Source organism: Danio rerio, chromosome 8, assembly GCF_052040795.2.
Source record: "Danio rerio strain M-AB ecotype USA chromosome 8, GRCz13ab, whole genome shotgun sequence".
Taxonomy (NCBI): domain Eukaryota; kingdom Metazoa; phylum Chordata; class Actinopteri; order Cypriniformes; family Danionidae; genus Danio; species Danio rerio.
In genome coordinates, this window is record NC_141028.1 from 16,516,395 (window position 1) to 16,541,464 (window position 25,070).

General features: G+C 35.6%; 1 protein-coding gene across 1 annotated transcript in view; it reads left to right on the forward strand.

Moving 5' to 3' along the window:
- Positions 1-25,070, forward strand: part of cacna1ea (calcium voltage-gated channel subunit alpha1 Ea) — a 226,128-nt gene that overhangs the window by 26,910 nt on the left and 174,148 nt on the right. Inside the window, exon 2 of the mRNA XM_087264324.1 lies at positions 10,008-10,509. Within this exon, the coding sequence (XP_087120450.1) occupies positions 10,034-10,509 (476 nt within the window). The 5' untranslated portion in view covers positions 10,008-10,033. The remainder of the gene's footprint in view (positions 1-10,007; positions 10,510-25,070) is intronic.

The window sequence follows — 25,070 nt, forward strand, 5'->3', positions numbered from 1 at the left end:
ATACAGATATATAATGTAATCATATACACTCACCAACCACTTTTTTAGGTACACCTTACTCGTACCAGGTTGGACCCTCTTTTGCCTTCAGAACTGCCTAGATTCAACAAGGTACTGGAAATATTCCTCTGAAATTTTGGTTTATATTGACATGATAACATCACGCAGTTGCTGCAAATTTGTCGGCTGCACATCCATGATGCAAATCTCCCATTCCACCACATCCCAAAGATGCTCTATTGGATTGAGATCTGGTGACTGGGGGGCCATTTGAGTACAGTGAACTCATTGTCATGTTCAAGAAACCAGTCTGAGATGTTTCTCGCTTTATGACATGGCATTTTATCCTGCTGGAAGTAGCCAACAGAAGATGGGTACACTGTGGTCATAAAGAGATAGACACTTAGGTTGGCTGTGGCGTTGACACGATACTCAGAAAATATCCCCCTCACCATTGCACCACCACCACCAGCCTGAACCATTGAAATGGCAGGATGGATCCATGCTTTCATGTTGTTGACACTTAATTCTGACCCTGCCATCCAAATGTCGCAGCAGAAATGCAATGTTTTTCAAATCTTCTATTGTACAGTTTTGGTGAGCATGTGTGAATTGTATCCTCAGTTTCCTGTTCTTAGCTGACTGGAGTGGCACCCAGTGTGGTTTCACTTTTTAATGACCATTCTCTGTAAATCCTAGAGATGGTTGTGCGTGAAAATCTCAGTAGATCAGCAGTTTCTGAAATACTCAGACCATCTGGCACCAACAACAATGCCACATTAAAAGTCACTTAAATCACCTTTCTTCCCCATTCTTATGTTCAGTTTGACTGCAAGCAGATCATCTTTGAGAGTTTGCTATTTGAGATGTATAACGCAGGGAAAGTGGCTGCATAGAGAAACATTGCAGCGCTGAAGATTGTGGGTGTTTACAGCAGTTTGATGAATAAATATAAATTTGTAGCTAAATTGTTAATGATGTCAAACAGCATTTCCCAATGTTTACATCCTTGTTTAAGTCCTTGCTACAACATACCTCTAACATTAGAAACTGTGCATGTAATAGATCAAATTTAACAAATAAAAATACTTACAGGTTGTGGCTCAATCCACAGCTTCTGCTATCCGCTTGTTAAGTGGTGACGTGTTTGTGGCGTATGTATATTGTTTCCGGGTCCAAGCCGCCACTCATTTGAGTGGAGAGATTATTCGTTTATGATCACGTTTTATTCCTATCACACATTAAAGTTAATTTTATATAAAATCATAGTGTACACAACAATCTCTGGGCTTGCTGCATAACAAATACCCAAATTTTAACAATTTATAAAAAAATAATCACTTTCTGGCCATTGGATATTAGGCTTGGACAGATATACTGCGATCGTGATTTTCGAAAGCCTTAAATCACTTTGTAAACGTTTATTATTACCATTTCATGAGTCTCCCCATTCAGTTGAACAGAGCACTTGGACCCGGAAGCCGCTTCGTGTGACATCACACTTAACAAGCGGATTATGGTTGGAGCTGCTCCTTCTTTGAAGAGTTTTTAGCCGAATCCAGCATTGAACATAAAGAGATTCTGGAAGCTGTCCTTTGTCAAATGCTTGCTGTAAATTTATTAAAATTCTCTAGAGCATAATTAAAATTAAACTGTAAGAACTTTTCTCTTTGTGTCATGTCCTTTGGAAGCCCAAATACAGAAACAGAATAAGCTCTGTGGAAAAGTAGCGTTTGGACGCCATTTTAGCTTTCAGCTAGCACATCAACTAAAGCTTAAAACATGATATCATAGTGGACCACCTCCTTTAAAATGAGTAAAAACCACACATATCTTATTTTTTTTAGGACAACTTAATTAGTTTATGTTAATTCCACTTCAAATGAGTAAACCTAATCATTTTGCGTTGGGACAACATAAAGGATCTGTGTGGAGCCAGCACTTTTTTTTTTTTTACAGTTAAGGATGATATTTTGAAATGATATTTTATATTTAGTCCTCTCTCAGCATAGTTTTCAAATGTTGTGGTTGTGGCCTTTGTCAAGCATTTTATCTAGCTGTATAAAGAGCGATTTCTGCTTTTTTAAAGGTGTATTTGTGGTTTTTTGCATGAGATGGAAGTGATTCTAAGTGCTGTGGAGGTTTTCGAGGTTCTCATTAATGATGCAGAAATGGTCCACTGCTGATGTTCTCTTCACCTCCCGTGGTAAAGCAATAAAGGGAAATCAATTTCATCTCATGTATTTCAGGTTGACTTGCACTCTTATAATACTCCCAGACAGGCTCACTAAGTGTCGGAGGTGATGAAAATATGGGGGAGGACAAAAAGGGATTCTGCTCTTAAAAGGGATTTGTTCAGGTTAGCAGGTGTCGTCAAAGGTTGCACGCTTTTTCAGCCCTCACCTTGAATTATGCGGCAATAAGGGATTGGAGTTCAAATTCCTCTGAGAAGCATGAGGCCGTTTTTTTCCGCTCTCACACATCCGGTCGACTTTACTAAAAGTGTTCAAGGTTCTAAATGGTTCACTTTTAGTCCGTTTGACTTGAATGAACTCGAGTCAGTTTGATTGTATCTTGTTCCCAACCCACCAGGGCCAATTTAGAAGTAGGACATTACTCATTATTGTCTCACTTTTCAATCTCACTCTAGTAATTCTTCACTGTGGTTGATTCACCTCAATGTTCACCCGCGTTCCTCTTTTGCTGATATAATTGAGTGGTTTTGAGAGATGTGGCATATGCATGACACAAGTATAAAAGCATGTTAGATTTCCTAATGGAGAGTCTGACTCACTAAAATAAAAGTACTTTTGGGATGCAACAGAGACAGTAGGAAGGAAATGTAAACAGTACTGATAAAAAAGTCTGAGCCTAGAAGCAGCTGCGTTCCTCCTGGTCCAGGTGCAGCTTGTTAGCTGTTTGAGTGGAATAATGGATCTGCGTCATTCAATGCCATATTTGATTATTAGTGGAGATGCTCTGCTGCTGTGCTCAAATTTCTTGCTATTTATGATTTGGGCATTTTGCTTCTGTCAGGGTGTTCTGGAAAATAGAGGCAAATAAGAGACATATGTAGTAGCAAGTTTCTTGTGTGAAAGGATTGTGCATTTCTTGCTTGTGAATGTGAATTTCTTGCTTACTATTGCATTTGTGTACATAGTGCTGCATATTGCATTTGAGTACAAAGTACTGCATAGTATTACATTTGTGTACTTACAGTAGTACTGTACTGTAGCCTTTCCTATACATGTTACACTGCACTTCGGTATAGTAAGGCTCACTTTTGGGGGATTTTCCACTGTGCTCTGTACCTATAAACTTTAAAAACTGGACTACTCTAAAAGCTGGATTGACACAGTTTCAATTTCAGTTTACTAGAACTTCTATGTTAAGCTGCTTTGATACGTTCTACATTGTAAAAGCATTAGAAATAAAGATGAAATGAATTGAATAATTTGTTTAGTACCATGTCCAAGCAAGATTCCAAGCAAGCCGTACTGTTACCAAAATGCAGTGTACTGTATACAAATTGCTGACAACCGATTAGTCTTAGAGAATCGTCACTACCTGCATTGTCAAGTCAGCAGCAGTCACTGCTGTATTGTTGGTTTGCATGACTACACCTTTTTTATACCACTGCAAGAAAAGACACCTGAAATGGAAACATTATGGTCAATAGAAGAGTTATTGAGAAATGAAAAAGTTATTCAGGAAGTTACAGCAGTAACACCAAATATAAGAGGTGCTAAACTGCAGTAAAAATGCAAACCAAGTTATATTTTATTAGGGTATTTTACTCACGAGCCCAATTAGTTTATTTTGACCACCACTGTTGATTGATTGATTGATTGATATTTAATAAGTCAATAGGCATTACAGCGGCTCAGTGGTTAACACTGTCACCTTATAGCATAGCAAGAAGGTTGGTGGTTCAGGTCCCGGCTGGGTCAGTTGTCATTTCTGTGTGGAGTTTGCATGTCCTCCCCCTGTTCGCTTGGGTTTCTTCCGGGTGCTCTGGTTTCCCCACAGTCCAAAGACATGCGCTATAGGTGAATTGAATAAAGTAAACTGGCTGTAGTGTATGTGTTTAAAGGTGTTTCCTAGTCTTGGGTTGTGGCTGGAATTGCATCCGCTGCTTAAAACATATGCTGGAAAAGTTGCCGGTTTATTCCGCTGTGGCAATCTTTAAAATAAAAATAAGCCAAAGGAAAATGAATGAATGAAAATATGTTGATATTTAATTGATCAAAAATATGTGTAAATAAATCTGAACTTTCTTTTGGGTTTTGAACTTGCCTCTTTAAAAAAATATTAATTAGAGTCAACATTCATTTATTCAGTCATTTTCCTTAAGCTTAGTCCATTATATTTCAGAAATAGCCACAGCAGAATAAACCAACAACTATTCCAGCATATGCTTTATGCTGCAGATGCCCTTTCAGCCACAACCCAGTATACTGGGAAACACCTATACACTCTCACATTTGCACACACAGTCATACACTATGGTCAGTTTAGTTATTCCAATTCACCTATTCAACTTATTCTCCGCCAACGAGCGGGTGCAGTCATTTGAATCTTTTTGGCTCTAGACTTCCGGTCTCATTCACTTCCATTCATTTTTAGACATTAAAAACTGCTCGCTTCGCTGTTTGATGTTGCATATTTTCTTATTACATTATTCTAGTTGGTCTATATAGTCATGCAAACATTTGTTTGTAGAGCAAGTAGTTTGACCGTTTTCTGCCGTTTATTATTTCTAGTCATTTCTCTAATAGGCGACTGAATCGGAAGTTCTAAAACAATCGCGAAAACAGGCGCACTTCCGCATTTTAGAATAAGGTCAATAGCACGTGTTTGGACTGTGGGGGAAACCGGAACACCCGGAGGAAACTCACACAAACACAAGGAGAACATGCAAACTCTACACAGAAATGCCAACTGGCCAGGACTCGAACCATCCACCTTCTTACTGCAGGGTGTCCGCGGGGTCTTAAAAAGTATTAAAAATGAATAAATCAATTTTAAATCAAATTTAAGGCCCTTAAAAAGTATTGAAAAGTCTTAATTGCTATTTTTATAAGGTATAAAATTCAGTGTCAGTATATAAACTAAAGTTTATCTGAATTTAATCTGTGATTATAGGATGCTGTGTAGTTTATAAAATCAAAAATAATTCTGCTTGATTTGACTTTACGCTACTTTGTTTACTGCAGTAACCAGGGAAACACTGTCATTCCGAGAGGGGTCTGAATGCAGACCTGGCACAGTGCAATCTGAGCTGCATCCAATGCTTTTTAATGGGCTCAACTAACCCCAACCCTAACCCTACCCATGACAGTGACATCACTCGCTCCATTTGAGTGCACTGTGTCTGGCATTGCATCGCTAAGTGATGCAGTCTCAGCTTGCATCATAAAAGCTGCATCCAGATATTATTGGTTATTCCTGCTGCTGTAAAGGCACCACCTGCAGGATTAACATTATTATTTAGTATATAAATACAGTTTTAGTTTAGGATCCGTTTCTTGAAATAAGTATTTAGTAAATATACTGCAAGTAAAAATGTTGTCAATGGTACTGGTTGAAATCTGAAGTGGTGATAAGGTCTTAAAATGTATGGAAAGAGTTTTAAAGAAGGTCCTTAAAGGCACTGAATTTCAATCTCTGATTTCTGTATTTACCCTGTATTGTTAGGCGACAGTGCTAACCACTGAGCCACCATGCCGCAAAATTGTAAATCAAAAAAGATTATAAATAATAAATGAATAAATCAATAATATAAATAATGTTTATGAATTGCTCTCCTTAAAAAGTACTCTGGATGTCCGAAATTTCAATTGATGTCACACACGTTATTTCTGTACTGACTCAACAATATCCCAGTGGCATTGTTCATATGTGTTAATATCAGAGGAGCTCCAGGCTCATTTGCTGCGATCACTTAGGACGCTCTTTCTGATCGATAGGAAATGGACTCATTATGTCCGTAATTAACAGACAGTCTGCCACAGAGATCATTTCCTGCTTTTTTTGGTACAAATGCGTTTTTATTTCTCAAACCTCCGTCATTCGATTTCATTTATCGCAGTCTAATTAATGGCCTCTGCTGAAACTTGGCTCAGGCAGGTGTGTGTTTTCTGCCTCGCTGTTGGAAGCTCGTATTCGTTATTATGCAGCTGCAATTAATCCCTGTACTTCCGAGTCGATACACGGCCTGTCATTAGCTCACCATGGGTTAAGGCTATACAGCGGGAATCTCAACTGGGCGGAAACGAAGTTCCTGGATGGACTTGGAACAGTGGGATCTGAGTGGATATTTTTTCAGTATAGTGGAATGTGATACTGAATGTTTAGCATTTTTTAAAAATGTTTTCTCTCATTTAAAAACGGTTGAATTATTAATCTGGATCTAGATCAGATTAAATGTGATTCTGTAAAAAATAATTTAAATAAGATCACCACAATGACTAGACGGAAATGTGAGATTATTAGATGCAGATTATTCACCACTTTTTAGCATTTGTTTATTATTCACCACTTTTAGCATTTGCATTTGTTTTTAGCATTTGTTTTCTAGCAAAATGTTTTCTGTTGTTTAAAAAGTGATAAATTATTAAGCTGGATCTTGACTGAATGATTTAGGAATCCTATTTAGGAATAATTATAAATAAAATCTCCTAAATAACTAGACATGAATGTGATTTTTCTAAGCTCTTCTGCTTTTAAGATTTTTCTTTTGAGGTAAAAGAGGAGAATGGGTCACACTGATCTACAATTTGCCAGAAAACCAAAGTCTCCAATCAAAGTCAATCTTAGTATGACTAAAAATGACTTTTGATTATATTCCTGCAAAACCAAGCCAACTGTTGTCCATTTAATTAAAATTCTTATAACTTTATACATACATATATATATATATATATATATATATATATATATATATATATATATATATATATATATATATATATATATATATATATATATATATATATATATATTTGAGAACCAGATAGAACTGTTGTGTGTGTGTATGTGTGTGTGTGTGTGTGTGTGTGTGTGTGTGTGTATGTGTGTGTATGTAAATAAATAAATAAATAAATAAATAAATAAATAAATATATATATATATATATATATATATATATATATATATATATATATATATATATATATATATATATATATATATATATATATATATATATATATATATATATACATACATACATACATACACACACATATATGTTCTGTCTGGTTCTCAAATCTGAGATTAAGGTAAAAAATGAACAGGGGGCTAATAATTCTGACATTAACTATATATTTCAAATAAATAAACCTTTTGAGCACTATTATCATGATTGCCATACATTTTAAATTAAAAGAAACTTTGGAAAATTTGTATATCATGATTTCCATAAAAAGCAAAAACCAACTCAAGTGTTTTTTATCATTTGTAATAAAAATAAAAGTGTTTCTGGAGCATTAAATCAACAGAATGTTTTCTGAAGGATCGTGTGGACAGCTATAACTATAATGCTATAATGATTGTTGAAAATTACATTTAAAATTACGTTTTAAAAAATATTCAAACAGTAAACAGCTATGATAAACAAGTCACAAGACCAAGACACTCGAAAATTAAGTGAACAAATAAACAAACAACTAAACAACTATGGTTTGGTGAGTATTCCAGAAACCTAATAGCATAATGATTCAATCAAATTTTGACTTGTAGTGTTCCTGTTAAACAGTTTACTATGCTTCCTATATATTTATTGTTGGATAATCTGAAACACAGCACAGATGATACTTGAATGATCTCAATCAATCTATTAATTCTTTGGTTTTAGCTCTGAAAGTACAACATCTAAGTTTCACATGCACTGCTATGTCACTGAGATGAAAATATCCCCATTCAAACAGGATTTGGCCTTTCTCCCGTTCACGGAAGCCTAGCATCATACTATATTTCACCCTTATTAGTGTTTGCCATGATTCTGGATGTGGGCCACCATGGTAAATATAGTCTAAACACAAACACCCCTGCATCCTGTCAGCAGCTGCCCCATTTTCAGCTGCGCTTTAATGAGATGCCACACCGCTTCTGCGCAGATTTGCGTGATGAATCATAGAGCTCAGATCAGTTTGCGTTTTTCAGTCACATTGTTTTATTTGGCCAGTCTTACCAAATTATGCCCTGTCAGCTTTGGCTTCATGGTGTCTGCTCCAATAATTAGAGCTGGACCCTGCAAATAAGGTGCAATAAAAAAGACTGCCATATAAAATATTATAGGAAATACTGTGAAGTATTCCATGTTTTGTTAAAAATCGTTTGGGAAATATTTGAATAAGAAAGAGCTAATAATTTTGACTTCAGCAGTATTTTAATTTAATTAATAATATTTCAGAGTCATCCTTAGCATCAATGCTTCTCTAAACATCTCTGGCACTGTTTCTTTGTTAAATAAGTTCTCGATTGCTCTGTCAGATTAATATAAGAGCCAATACGACATTTTTTTTTCTTATATGAATTGTTTCATAACATTCTTTTTCATGATTTGTTAGCTCAGCTGGCATTTTATTAGGATTTAATTAGTTTAAACCCTGCATAACTGATTCCCTCTTTAGGCTGACTCGACCAGAACATAAAACAAAAAATTTTTTAGAGGCATTGCGTTAAGCAAGCTTTGTAGTGGCATCATTGTTAATCAACAATAAGAGCTTCTTGTGTATGAAACAACAGGAAGGATGACATTAAATTAATGTGATTTTTGACATGGAATAAACTGAGGCTAAAACTGTTCTTCCTTTATGCAGCTGACATTTTTTTTTTTTATTAATATCATCGTCAGTCAGTGGTTATGGAGAATCATGGTCTTAAAAATGCTTTATAGTCCTATTAACCACACATATGTTGTTATGCAGTTACAAAATTGGTTAATAGTTTTGCATATTGCCTGGTTGAGTTAGTGTTGTAAACTCCACAAAGAAATGCCCACTGACCCAGCCGGGACTCAAACCAGTGACCTTCTTGCTGTGCTAACGACTGAGGCACTGTGTTGCCCATACATAAGTTATTACATATTAAATAAGGTAATCTGGTTTAGTGGTCTTGGCTTCAGTACATTGTCAGAAATAAAGATATAGGGGTACACAGTTATAGGATCCAAATTTGTAGCTTAGAGTTACATATTAGTACCTAAAAAGTACAAAGGTATATCTTCTAAAATTATTAGGTACTCATATATACCTTTGAAGTATCAGTATAGACCCTTTATTTACAATCTTTTTGAAAGATACCACCTCAGTGACAGCTCTCATACCTTTATCTCCTTTATTTAGCTTCATTTAGCCACAATATTTTGAACTTAGTTTCCAACTAAACTTCAGGCGTGAAATCACCTTAAATCTCATTATGTTACAGCTTGTGCTGCTTTCGGAGTATGATGTAGCACTCTCGTTGGGATTGTAGAAAACTATTTTTTGTTCAAATTAATTGCAATCCCTCTGGAATTTAAATGAGCAGTTCAAAATTCATATTATCTATACATAATTTAAAATTATGACTGTGATTTTTTTTCTTTTCCAAATATTTCTCAGATATTTACCAGAGCAAGGCTTTTTTTTTTCCATACTATATTTTTTTCTTCTGGTAAAAGTCTTATTTGTTTGTTTTATTTTGGCAAGAATGGAAGCAGTTAAAAAAAAAACATTTTAGGTCAATAATATTAGCCCCCATAAGCAATAATTTTTTTTTTAATGATTTGCCTAATTAACCTAGTTAAGCCTTTAAACTGCACTTTAAGCTGAATACTAGTATCTTGAACAATATCTAGTAGAATATTATTTACTGTCATTATGGCAAAGATAAAAGAAATGATAAGAAATAAGTTGTTAAAACTTCTGCTTAAAAGTGTGTTGAAAATCTTCTTTTTGTTAAAGAGAAATTGGGGAAAAAAATACAGGGGAGCTAATAATCTGTTTTTCTTCTTCAAACAGAACAATGCTGAGAGTCTGGTCTCAGGATGTTGGAATTGGGCACTTGTTCGGTCAGCGCTCAGACTCTCTCTGACCGTAATGCCCTGGCGGTCCCGTCATTTGGTCAGGGCATATGTGGCGGGAGCCCACCTTCACGATGTTTCCTTCTCCAGCCGCAGGACCCGGAGAGCTGGCTCAAGCACCGGGGAACCCTGGAGGATGGCTCCCGCTCCTGTTCACTCCTGGAGCCTCAGAGCCTGGCTGACAGCCTTCTGTCCCATGCATCCAGTTTTGATATGCTCTACGTCCCACATGGGCGTCCAATGGGCCTTGCACCGTCTTCTCTGGATCTGGGCGGCTCGTGTGAGGGGGCGGCCGCGTTGGGTCTGGACCCCGACATGCCCGTCAGCCCGAATATCATTAAACGGCGCAGGGGGGGACTCATTGAACAACGGGACATCATTAAAGCACACCAGGCACACAAGATCCAGAGCACCCCACAGGCCCGACGCAAGGAATGGGAGTAAGTGGCACATGCAAACACACAGCATGCAAATTAATAAGCCCTTTGCACGCTTGCGGTTTTGGTTGAAATATGTAAAGTTCCCTTGAGATTAATTGATTTTTTTAGATGATGCTATCAGTATATTTAAGGTTTTAATGGTCCTGTGAAGTGCTTCGAAATGTGCATTTTTTATTAGGTGTTTGACATAATCTCGACTGAAACATGAAGAGAGGGTGGGGCATAGTGTAGCTCCTCCCCTTTAAAAAAAACAACCAATAGCATTTTGTTTTAATACAGCTCTTCCAGTGAGTGGTGGAGCTTAAGTGCATCACAATGCTATTGAAGGGGACGGGGTATATCAGACACTAATAACCTTTATTTAACCAAGTAAGTCAATTGAGAAGCAGTTCTCATTTACAATGACGACTTGGCTAAGAGGCAAGACACAAAGTAGCAGGTACACAATACAATAACAATTTCACAAATGCAGATAATAACAAATAAAACCAAGGAAAAACTAAAACCAAGCACAGTGATTTTGTATATTCACTGGATTGAACTTTTAAAGGATGATAGTGGAATGAAAGTGATGAGCTTAAGGTCAGAAAACAGAAGAGTAGCAACCAAATGAAGTGCAAACTTTGGGTATACATAGGTTAATAATAATAATAATAATTCCTTACATTTATATAGCACATTTCTGGACACTCAAAGTGCTTTACACATTGGGGGAATCTCCTCATCCACCACCAGTATGCAGCATCAATTTGGATGACGTGGCGGCAGCCTTATTGTGCCAGACCGCACAAATCACACACCAGCTGATTGGTGGAGAGGAGACAGAGTGATGTAGTCAATTATGAGATGGGGAAGGTTAGGAGGCCATAATAGACAGAGGCCAGAGGGCAAATTTGGCCAGGATGCAAGGGTATTTTTTAATGACCAGGAGAGTCAGAACCAGGGGTGTTGCTAGGGTCGAAAGGGATAAGGGGCTTAGCAATAAAAGCTTTAAATTGTAAAGCTTTGTGACTTGTAACGCCAAAAAGGAAAAAAACATTGATAAATTAACTTACTTCTCATTTACTAGTCTGTTGTGAGCCATATCATACCTCTTGAGCCTCTTATCTCCTCCTGCTTTTTAGTTTGTTTTTTGAAAATGTAATTTTCTGCATGTTTTAAATCTAAAAATTATGATTTATTTTATAGTGTGAGTTGTTATCCAATGTGATACAAAGCTACAAACATGTTCATTTGGACAGAGTGATTAACTAAAGTATAGTTTTGTCAGGATACTGTAATTTCTAAATTCAATACCATGCAAAATATTGATATTCAACAGGTTACTATTTTTGATATAATAACAATTGTATCAAAAATAGTACAAAAATTTAAATAAAGATTTATATGCTTAAAATAAGTTTACTTCAAATGTATTTAGAGGGAGATTTTTTAGTTTTCATCAAAATAGGTTGATGTTTGCATTGTAGCACTTTATGTGTCATTCATACTTGAGCAGAAATTCCATATATGCGTCACAAAAGTAGTAGAACAGTCCAGGAAATCCCTAATATGGATGAAGGAATCCAGCTATTGCTGTAGCTGAATGAATGAAAATAAGATCTGAATAAACATAAAAAGGCTTTAACTGATCATTTACATGACTGCGACAATAAATGGTTTATATATGTTCTTCCAGCCATCTTAGGTATTTTCATAAGAATAAAGTCGATTTATAATTCGGTGCTAACTGATATAGTATGTTATAATAGAAGCTATAAAATAATTAGCTAGATGCATTAACTCACTGTAATTTAACTTTTACAGAAACTGATGTGCTATATCTAGATAAATATGTCTAGATATCTATATCATATGTAGAAAGCTAGTACAATTTACGTTTTTCTGACTAATTCGCATGTATTTACATTGATATGATGCACATTTGATCGATTAGTTGTTTTATTTCACCAAAACTACACACATTTTATACTGTGAAAACAAATTTTAAGCTTCATCAGTAGTTAGAACTATTCAGTTTTGCGAAACAGTTGTATTATTATTTCATCAGCATTAGCTCCTCAAAATAATAAATGAATTATGATGATGTTTTTTTTTTTTAAACCATGTGATAACAGTGCTACTCCCACCTGCCGGTAGAAACAGAAACAGGTACTGCTGAATAGCTGACTATTTAATAACATGACACAAACGCTGCGTTAAGTGGAGTGCATGATGTATATACTAATTTTAAGGACTTCGATAACAAAATAAATGTTATACAACCTATTTTTATTTAAGTGTAACAAATTTCAAAAGATCAGGGGCTTTTGACAATACATCAGGGGCTTAATGATCTGTACATTAAATTCCCATAATACAACATTGGTAATACTGTTAATTTGACCAAATGCTGATTTGAAGCTGTGTGTAAAGGAAGATTTGTTTCTGTAAAGAAACCCAATATGGGCTTTAACCTTTTTAAGCAATTTATTTATGTGAGTTTCAAATGACAGTTTACAATCTATCCAGATTCCAAGATATTTGTAGCAGTCAACATAATCTCAGTACCGTCCAAAGAGGACATTTTAGGAGGAAACTCAACATGTGGTAAATTTCTATTAAAACCCATACATTTTGTTTTATTAGTATTTGAAACTAAATAAAGATAGGCCCTAATTTGCTAACTTGTGGGACCCTTTTTTGAAGCGGCAGGGGATCTGACAGAAGCTACACAATACTCTCTATTATCAATGGCACATATAATATCATTGAGAACCTGAAGTGTAGCGGTTACAGTATGACCTAAAACCAATAGAGAGCATTTGATTGGTTATGATTTAATCAGAAACTGAAGTGACATGAATAAAATGTGACAAACTACAAGCTTTGCTTGTTCATATCAGTTTTATATCTTCTAAACATACATTTTGTCACTGTTTTGGTGAGCACTAGCTTAGCTTATAGATATCCTAAAAACTAACAACACTGATACTAACACCTAAAAACATCTAAAAAAGCTAGTGTGCTCCAAGTCAGTGACAAAATTTGCATTTAGTAGATATAAACTTCCAATGCTAGTCACTTTCACCTATGGATCAATGTTTTTTTGACATCACCTCATACTTTAGTTTCTCACCAAATCTTCTGACCAATCAAATGCTCTCTAGTATCTGACAAGCCCTAGCCCCTTCAAGGCACTTCTCATTTGCTTTTCATTTCATGTACTTGAGTTCAACTGCTCTCACTGGCAGAGCTGTGATAAAAACAAAATGCTGTTGGGAGTTTTTCTTAAAGGTGAGTAGCTACTGTATGTCCTGCCCTGTCTTCATGTTTTAGTTAAGATTATGAAAAATGCACCTTTCAAAGCATTTCACTTTAAAGCAATAGCGTAGCCACAAATAAACAGAATGTACTGAAAAAGTATATAGCTCAAACTGCTATAAATAATACATTTTTAATAATGTCCTGATTCCTCTGACATTACAAAGAAGCAGCCTAAAGCTTCAAAAACATTGTAAAAGTATCATAAAAGTTAATCACTTGTATGTTCTGTTTTTAGCCTTCTTGATTTGTTGGATGAACATACCGAAATCTGAGATGTTACTGACAGTTAAAGTTCATTCATGAGAGAAGTAACCATGACTGATTTAACAACAAGTTGCTGTTTTGGAGCTTGAAAGCTAATTGCATGGAAAAGGGAGACTGGTAAATTATTAAAATGTCTCTTTTTGTATTGCATTAAAGAAAGAAACTCACGGGCTGGAAATCACATGAGAGTGAATAAAAGATTATTGTGCTTTTGAGGGCTATTCTTTGCTTTTTTCATCATTAGGAAAAGTCAGCGTAGGTTTTACAGTGGTTAAACCAGCAGAAAGTGGGCAGAAAAGAACAATTTTATACGTTCGAGCTTACTTGTTATCGCAGCTTTATATAGTACATGTCATAACATTGGGAAATTATAGGTGTGTTGCAAGAACGATGTTCAGTGCAGTCATTTCAGTGAAAAGACTATATGAGCAGGATAGAACTTTTCATCTCAGAGTAATCTATGTTTCGGAGATATTCTTAAAGGGCTTTGTAATGCCAGGTTACCTTTTTAAAGAGCTTTTTTTTGCATTGTGATAATTGAACAGTTGAGATGCTTGTTCTTGTGTAAAATACATTTTAATTTCAACTAATCGCTTTATATGAGGAGATTATTATTAGTATAAATATTAGTAAAAATTAAAATACTCAAGGAAATCCAAAGTATGGACATCAGGACGAATCAGGTTGAAATGAAGTTTTCTTGTAGTATTTCTTATGGCAGGTAACACCTTTAAACTACTATTTATCTGTAGTGATTGCATAATAAGTAGGTGAAGTTTTGGGGCTTTGAATTTTATTTAATTTTTTTGTAAATCTTCAACAGCTTATTTCCTCTGTTTAGTCTGTCGAAGTCTGTAAGTAGTGCTTATATAGTGCATAAATATGCTAATTTAGATACACTTATAAACACTGAAGGGCTTTATTATAAAAACTCAAGTGGAATGCTAATTGAAAGCACAGTATTTTCCCTTTTAATACTGTTAAAGCAGTCGACTGCACAGAATTCTAGATGTAAATTTATGTGGCATGATGTACTTAGAGTTGCAGAATATATACATATCATCAGATGCTTTCTTAGCTGTTGTTTTATCAATGCTGTAATTGTAGCTGTATTTATTCAGTTTGTTATTAGTTGTGTTTTTATCACAGGAGAAACGATTGCATTTTGAACACGAAAAAGATTTTGCTCTCCTTTGAGGTGGTTTAAGACTTAAAAGGTTTGACAAAAAAGGTTAATGTGAATAATGGAGAGGGGTCTGGATGCAGATGTGGTGCAGTGCAATCTGAGCTGCATGCAATGCTTTTTAATGCCCACACCTAACCCCACCACTAACCCTACCCCTCACAGTGACGTCACTAGCTCCACTGAGTGCATTCTGTCTGACATTGCATCTCTGAGATATGCAATCTCAGCTTGCATCATCAAGGCGACATCCAGATACTAGTGGAATAATGGGAAACTCATTTGTCGAATAACATAGTACATTGTAAACGTTACTTCCACATGACCCCAATTATGTTTGCCTTGTTTACTGTTGGTTTTTAGGTTACCAATACTATAGTAAGATGCAATGTGATGGAAACAAACCTACTGTGATTTACATATGGGATTTTGAACGTCTTTGTTGATCAAAAAAATTGTTTCTATCGTGGCATTTAGACTGTTTATGTAATTCCTGTCATTCCTGTGAAAATTAAGTAAAATAAGGGATTTAAAATGAGTTATTAGACCATTTTTTATTAGCATTCATGAATAACATAAAAAAAACAAAAAACAATTCTTGCTAATTTTTATCTGTAGATGGTTTAATATGTTCTCTAAAATATTATGATTTTTATTAAAATGGTAGTAGTTGTGTTATATCAGGGGTCAGCTACCATTTTAACATTAAAGTACAATTCTTGTTCTGTTGGTATTCTCTATCCAGCATAGTATTTATTTATATTACATAAGAAATATGAAGTGATATACGTGTTTTTTAATAATTATTTTTTTAAGGGGTTTCCACCTTTAATTTGGATAGGATAGTAGAGGTTACAGACAGGAAAGTATTGGGAGCAGAGAGAGAGGAAGGGTCTGCAAAGGACTTCAAGCTGGGAATAGAACTTGGGTTGCTGTGAGAACCATGGTGCTATATGTCGGTGCACTTAACCACTAGGCTGTTGGCACTGATGATATACATGTTTTTAAGGTTGATTCACACTTGGTTTGATTGCCTGAACAGAACCTGACTCCAATTTCCCTGCATTCCCTCTGGATCGTGTTCATGCCACAAATATATTGCAAAGATTGAAAAGGAGTCCATTTCTGTAAACACAAATGATTTCTCTCTCCTTGCAGTGCGTCAGTTATGCTTGTCAGAGAAGTGAATAACTCCTACGTCATCAATAGTTGCTCACTCTCATGATTTATGCTGCTTTCACTATGTCTGGGTTCACATCATAAATAAAAAAAAAACACACACCAGACCTCCTTTTTTTTTAGGCAGGGTACACAGAAAACAAATTCACACATTATCTAAATGATGTCAAATAAACATAGGTGAACAACAAACATGCTCTGAAGGGATATTTCACCCAAAAATGTATATTTACTCAATATTTACTTGCCTTAAACCTTTCTCTGTTCATTTTCTGTTGAAAACAAGATATTTTGAAGAAAGCTAAAACCTGTAACCATTGACTTTCATAGAAGGAAAAGCAAATACGTCAATGGTTACAGGCTACCAACATTCTTTAAAATATCTTCTTTTGCGTTTAATAGAAGAAAAAATCTCAAGCAGGTTAGAAACAAGTCCAATGTGAGTATTTAAAATTCTGGGTGAACTATCCCTTTTAAAAAACACAAAGAGGTTAGAGTGGCAAAGCAGAATGCATAAAAAGAAATAGAGAGCCATATCCTGCGGTGCTAGGACGTTGCACTACTGAAATGATTACCTCTCATTTGGCTTTAAACACAGTATGAGGGTCTGTAATGACCCTAACACTCCTGAGACACACTCACACACTTTCACAGGCTCCAGAAACACTACATCCCGCTGAGCTGGACAGCTTCTATTAGCTACTGGTTTGCTCCCTTTCGTTATTTACATGCTGATCCTGGACTAAAGGTTTAAAGAGAGATGGGAGTGCATCTAAAAGCCATTTTATTAGATAGGATGGTGGAGTTCAGATGAAACATCGGAGTGAAATATTGAAAAGGGGTTCCAGTGTTTGATTTGTGCAAATGAATGAAGTGCTAAAGTACTGTTCCAGCCAGAGAGCCTGCAGCTATGCTTTATGATACCTCTTTGTTTAGGCTATGTATACAGTACATACTTTGAGAGTTGAGTTAAGTGCTTTTTGAATAAAGTAATCTATTGATGCTGTAGTATTGCATGATCTGATTTAGGCATGGCCCAGTATAAGATTCTGACAATGTGATGACATTGCATAAAAATATCATAGTTTTACTGTATGAAAGTATTGTGATCACTGCTCAAAATAAGTTCTTTTTAAATGTCTGTGTGAAAAACAACAACTTTTTTCCTCTTTGAACACAATATATTTTATTCTAAGATCACACTCCCCAGCCTCCCTGCGAAAGTCTAGAGTATTAAAGAGGAGGATCCGACTGATGGTTGAACCTAGAATCTAGGACAGGTGTGACCCACCCTGTTCCTAGAGAGCCACCTTCCTGCAGATTTCAGTTGCAACCCATATCAAACACACCTGAATCAATTAATTAGGACCTGAACACCACGTGATAATTATAGGCAGGTGTGTTTGATGTGGGTTGGAACTGAAATCTGCAGGAAGGTGGCTCTCCAGGAACAGGGTTGGCCACCCCTGATCTAGGAGGAACAATGTGGTTTTTGTCCAGGTCGTGGATCACTGGACTAGTTCTATACCCTCAACAGGATGCTCGAGGGTTCATGGGAGTATGCCCAACCAGTTCACATGTGTTTTGTGGACTTGGAGAAGGCATTCGACCGTGTCCCCCATTCTGTGTGAGGCGCTCTGGCAAGGGCTGTCTCGTCCCTGCATGAACAGAGTTTGGTTTGCATTGCCAGCTATAAGTCAGACTTGTTTTCAGTGCATGTTGGACTCTCCTTTGTCTCCAATTCTGTTCATAATTTTTATGGTCAGAATTTCAAAGTGCAGCCTTGGGCTGGAGGGGGACCACAGGACTTCATCTCTGTTATTCTCAGATGATGTTGACTTCATTGAAAATGGACCTTAAGCATGCACTGGGGCAGTTTGCTGAGATGAGAATCAGCACCTCCAAGTCTGGGGCCATGGTGCTCCACTGAAAAAAGGTGGTCCTTACTCCAGGTGGAGGAGTTCAAGTATCTTGGGTTTTGTTCACGAGTGAGGGAATGATGGAACGTGAGATTGACAGGCGGATTGGTGCAGTGGCAGCAGTGATGCGGTCGATGTATCGGTGTGGTAAAGAAGGAGCTGAACTGAAAGGTAAAGCTCTTGATTTACTGGTCAATCTATGTTCCTACTCTCACCTATCGTCATGAGCTTTATGTCATGAGCGAAAGGACAAGATTATTGGAAAGGATTGGTTAAAAAATAGTGAATGCTTTAGAAATGAGATGATTTAAGGATTATGAATTCAATATTTGCTTATAATTCCAGTACTAATAATTACATTTTTCATCTTCAGTCAGTGCCAAGAGAGCAGTCAAAATGAACTGAATTTGGGGAATTATATAAATGTGTGTTTGTATATGTGTGTGTGTGTGTGTGTGTGTGTGTGTGTCAGGACTATGGATTATTATTTAGATTTGGATTTTTCACTGATCTCCGTTCAGCTTTTTTTTGCATGCATGCATGCAGTATGTCCAGAATTTCACTATAAGTGATGGTTTCGAGACTTCACCTGGAGCTGTTCGTGAGTACAGTGTTTCTCATCCATCTTTCCCTGCTGGATAATTAAGATTTTTTCAGCTGTGAGTTTGCTTTGAGCGAGAGCAGAAAATGAATGGTCCGTGCGGGAGGCTGAGGGCTATAAATTCTGGCCTGGACTGAAAATAAGAGAGACCGTTAGAGAAAATCTTTTCCTGGCAGTGCAGTTATAATACTGGAGTCACTTTTATATGCAGTATTACTCAGGCATTGCATGGTGAATAAAAGCAAATCTTTTTTGAATACTTATATGTAAATAGATACATCACATAATGAAAGGTAACATGAATAAATGTATTATATTGTATATATTTATATATATATATATATATATATATATATATATATATATATATATATATATATATATATATATATATAATATAATATAATACATTTATATATATATATATATATATATATATATATATATATATATATATATATATATATATATATATATATATATATATATATATATATATATTATTTTACTTTATTTTATTTAATTATAACTATGGGACTGGATTTAATAATTAAAAATTTTATTTTGGTATTTATATTTATATTTTATTTTTAGATTTAATTTATGTAAATGAGTGATTATTATTATCAGTGTATAATAATGTAGTATAATTTTCTTTAACAGAATATTCCCAAAGGCCTATTCTTATTAAGCCTATGGTTTATTTAATGTAATTCAATTTAATTTAATTTTATTTTATTTTATTATTTGTTTAATTTAATGGCAAAACAGTGGCACAGTAGGTAGAGCTGTCGCCTCACAGCAAGAAGGTGGCTGATTCGAGTGGAGTTTTCATGTTCTCCCTGTGTTTGCGTGGGATTCCTCCGGGTGCTCCGGCTTCCCCCACAGTCCAAAGATATGCGGTACAGGTGAATTGGGTAGGCTTAATTGTCCGTAGTGTATGTGTGTGAATGAGTGTGTATGGATGTTTCCCAGAGATGGGTTGCAGCTGGAAGGGCATCCGCTGCATAAAACATATGCTGGATAAGTTGGCGGTTCATTCCGCTGTCGCGACCACAGACTGATAAAAGGACTAAGCCAAAAAGAAAATGAATGAATGAAAGATTGTTTAATTTAATTAATTTTTGTTTTATTTTGTGTAATTTATTCTTAATTTACTTTAATTTTATACATTGTATTGGACTGATTGATTCATTATTCTGTATCAGTAATCAAATAATTTGTATTATTTATAATAATAATAATAATAATAATAATAATAATAATAATAATAATAATAATAATAATAATAATAATAATAATAATTATTATTATTATTATTGTATTATTATAAAATATGATTATTATTTTTAATATTATTTATTCATAAATTATTTAGACTGTAATTAAGAGTATTATGTGTATTGTGTATGTGTATTAAGAGACTAAATGTTCAGAGCAAGTCTGCAAAGCATTATAAACAAAATATGGTGAATTAAAAGCTCAAACAATATTTGGACATTGAATGTTATTCCCATGCTTACATTTATTGTATTTCATTTTATTGGTGACTTCATCATTGTTCCAAAATATGCAATATAGTAGTACTTGATAGTGTAAATAGAAAAGAGCAAAGCAAAAAGTTATAAAAATGTCAAAATCTTTGTTTTTTCTGTAACTATCTGAACTCTCTGTCCAGCCTCCTGCATGTTCACCCATCAAACAGGCTTGTCATGACAATATTTTGAAGCGATTACTGTAATATATCAAGGCTATCATAAAACATAAGCTTTTGTCCTCCTTGGGCACATACGTAAAACAGCCTATGCTTTTCCAGTCCAAAAACAACTCTTTCATACAACATTTTCCTCCTTTTTACGGGAAAAAGCTCTTTCTCTTCTTTTCTCCAGACAATAAGGACACATGCTAATTTTGTTCCTTTTCAGCAGCCTCAGCCTTTAATAGTAAGATGTTGAAGAGTGCACATTTTCCAATGCTTTAGAAAACGGGGAGCTTTCTGTCTGTTATGAAGTGCAGTCTGTGAGTTTTTCAAGCTCTTGCTGGACTTACCGTCTTTCATTTTTATTACACATTAATGCAAAACTAGTCAATATGAAAAGGGAGAAAAGCATCCAGTAGTATTGGAGCTTGGTCCATGTTGTGCTTTTTTGTTTATTTAGTTTATCATCATTTACTACTATATCATCATTTTATTTTATTCTATTTTATTTTATTTGACTAGATTATCATTTAAATTCATAAATTTAATTTAATTTAGTTTCATTTCATTTCATTTCATTTAAATGGTTATTCATAGATTTTGGTTTTATGAATAACCATTTAAATTGAACCATTTTGGATATCTCCTGTCCATATACAGTACATTTAGCCCAGATTGTTCAAACGGACAATTCAAGTGTATTAGAAACATGTTGCATGACTAATGTGTGTGTGAATGCACAATGCAACTGCGTGGGAGTCCCTGTTCAGCCGTTAAGTAGCAGACAGGGAAAAAAGACAAAGCCAAAAGAAGAAAAAAAAAATCCTGTCACAGGCACGCAACATCATGTGTCATTTCACACACATGCAGAGACAATTGCGCTTTGCAATATGTCTTGCGCTGGGCTATTATCGCCAGTGTCTCTGCAGATGCCTAATGGTTTGTTGATGCTCGCCTGGGTTGCGTGATTAAGCACTGTCAGGATAATCCAGCGCATGACGGCAGACAATAGCAGTCAAGAGTGACACAATGTTTTCATCTCCCATCTGACTTTATTGTATTTAAAGGTGACGTATCATGAAAATCTGACTTTTTCTAGGTTTAAGTGCTATAATTGGGTCTCTGGTGCATCTACTAAAACAGAAAATGTGAAACAGACAACACTGTTACTTTGTTTTGGGAAGCCTTTCTATGAAAGCATTAAAAATAAAAACATTCAAAACCCGATATCATTTTTTGTATCATATTTGTATTTTTACGTTTATCAAACATATAGTCACAGAGGAGCACACAATTCATTGAATATTATCCACAATATAGACTCAAAATAATCGTTAGGCCTAAAAAATAAGATTTATGTATTCTGATTGAATTTAAAATTTCCATCCATTTGGATTACACACATATAACTGAACTAATAAACTTTATTTAATTGATATTTGTTAGTTTTTTGTCAGTAGTATGGAGCTACATCAATTTTGCACCTGAGTATTAAGTAAACCAATCACATAAAATGTATCTAATTGGATCTATCTTTTTTACAGCTGGATAAATTTATACCAAACTCATATTTTTTATACTAATAGTATCAAATTTTTAACAGATTGGGATTGATTCTAAAGAATTTGACAACATAGGTTAAAAAAGAGAATCGTACTAATGCATTTAGGGCCTACTCACACCATCCGAACCGTGCCCAGGCCCGTTTCCCGGATCGTTTGAGAAGTGTGAGTGCGCTGAATCGGGCACGGTTCACTGGCCCCGTTGGAAGAGGTGTGCCTGAGCATGGGTCACTTGGGCTTTGGTGCTGTACGCTTGTGTGTGAGTGCAAAACACGCCTTAGCCTGAAACTGAAAGCGAGATGTGACTTTTAAGGGGCTGTTTCATTTGGATTTGTTAATCATTCTTAGCATTCAGTGAACGCAAACTGTCGTAGTTTATTAAAGACACAAACCCCTCACTGCATGACAGCTGCGCACCCTCAGCAAACCTCCAAATTCCTGCAGCACGATGACTTTATGATTGTTTATGAGCGTCAAAAGTAGCGGATCTGTTCAGCGAAATATTTGACTGCATTTCACCACATATCAAACGACTTAAACGATATAACTGTAGAAATCTCCAATATGCTGCGCGAGAGCGCTTACTGAACAGCGCAGCATTGATGACGTAATCATGCCCAGGCCCGAATGTAATGTGAGTGCAGGCCGTCGGGGGAGACAGGAGGGTGATAAGTGTGCTTTGGCCTGGTTCAAGGCAACTGTAGTGTGAGTACGCCCTTAGAAATGTCTTGCTGTGTATTAAAGGGGTAACCTATTCTCCTTCATCATTGACTGACTTCAGTTTGAAGGATGCTATTGGGTCTAAAGACTCCACCCTCTTCTTGAAAGCAGCAGATAATTTACATTTAAAGAGATACACACAAACTGAGGGCTCTAATATAACGAAATAAGCACAAAGTCTAAAGTGCATGGCGCAAAAGCATTAAGGCTGTGTCCGAATCCACTTTTGCTATTTTAAGGATGGAAAAATACACTCTGAACCCTCTGACAACATGCAAATTCCACAAAGAGATGCCAACTCACCAATCTAAGGCTCAAACCAGAGACCTTTTTGCTGTGAGGCGACAGCTCTACCTACTGCACCACCGCATTGCCAATTTACAAACCTCTTTTACATTATTAAATGTACATGCTGAATAACTATGTGTTGGTTTTGAGTCACAGTTCTGTACTTCAATTTTAACTATTATGGCAATAAATGTCATGTAAAATGGCATTCAAACTTACATTATTAACATTTAACACTGAATAAAGCACATGAAGTGTATCTGAAGTGATCATGACATCAAGTTTTCCTTTCATTTTGAACACGGTTTAAATCAGCCTTAAATAAGACTTTAGGCTTGATAGTCAGGCACATTCCTGTTGGTGTTGTTCATCTGGCAACCTGTGCTTGTGTGTGTTTTGAACCAGACGTGCAATACCTAGTTCAACCACTGGGTGTCAAACTTACATACTGCATCTTTAATATTTTTTGTCAGTTAGATTAATGTAAATTAAGACAACTAGAAAAGTTTATTTAATTCAACGAAACAAATTTAGGCACCAATAGTTTTTACAGTGTACAATTCATTCCATACAGTTTTATTATTTTCATTTTTATTATTTATTTCATAAAATTATTGATGCTGTTTTACAAACCACTTACCAATGTGTCACAAAATGCATTGCTATTTTATTTCTGTATTCAAGTGAAAAACATTCAGGAGAAAGAAAAAAAACACATCCTAGAAAAACTTTTTTTTTTACACACACACACACACACACACACACACACACACACACACACACACACACACACACACACACACACACAAACACACACACACACACGCACAAACAAACGCTTCTTTATAACAATATGTGGCACTTGCCATTTTTTATTTACCAAAGCCCATTTTTATTCACATTTGGTGCTCAGTTTGTGTTAATTTTGGAGTCTGTGCTCGGGATGCCACTGGAAAGAGACATACTGTTAGGTAATGAGTGCTGCTCTTAAACAGGTGGACAGGAGCTGCTCTGAGATCAGAACATTGCAGAATATAGACCAAATGACAGACAGAGTTATTTTTAGATCAGAGTTCCTCACACATACAGTACATTCAGGAAATATGGCATCCACAGATGCACACCCAAGTGAATGCATACGATTAACTAAACCTAATCCTCACACAAACCCCTGTATACTATATATTTTTACATTTTCCTAGAGAAACTCAGTGTCCCTGTGGTGATTGTTGTTTTTTATTCTGTAGGATTTAGTTTTACTATTGTGGTGAGTACATTTGGTGACCCAGATACGCTCACAATCAGTCATGAAATCCATAAAGGAATGCTTCAAGACGTTGATGAACACGCATCATGAATGATGAACATGTTTTTTTTTATGCAGTTAAAAAGGGGGAGGCTGGAGTCTGCGAATTTTTAACCCTTTAATGATGGAATCATGGAACACAATACAAAAGGAAAGTGGCAGACATTCATGGATGCTTCATACACAGAAATAAAACCACAACATAATTGTCTCAGGCCTGATCCTCTGTCATCTGTCTTCCTTTATTCACTCCGCTTTTTACCCTTCCAAAAGTTTTTTTTTTTTACTTGTTTTGTTGTTATTTATTTAATTTTTTGATTTCTTTCCTTTTGTAACAACTGGGTGGAGTGACAGATACAACTGAAGGTAAGATCCAATATGCAGGTTTATTCAGCGTCAGGCAAGCAGTGGTCAAATCAGGTATAAACAGGCATATGCAGGTAAATCCAAAATCGTAGTAGTATTAACAGGCAACAGGTCAAAAGGCAGGCGGCTAAACAGGAGAACACGAATATACAAGGCTAGGGTAAAGCA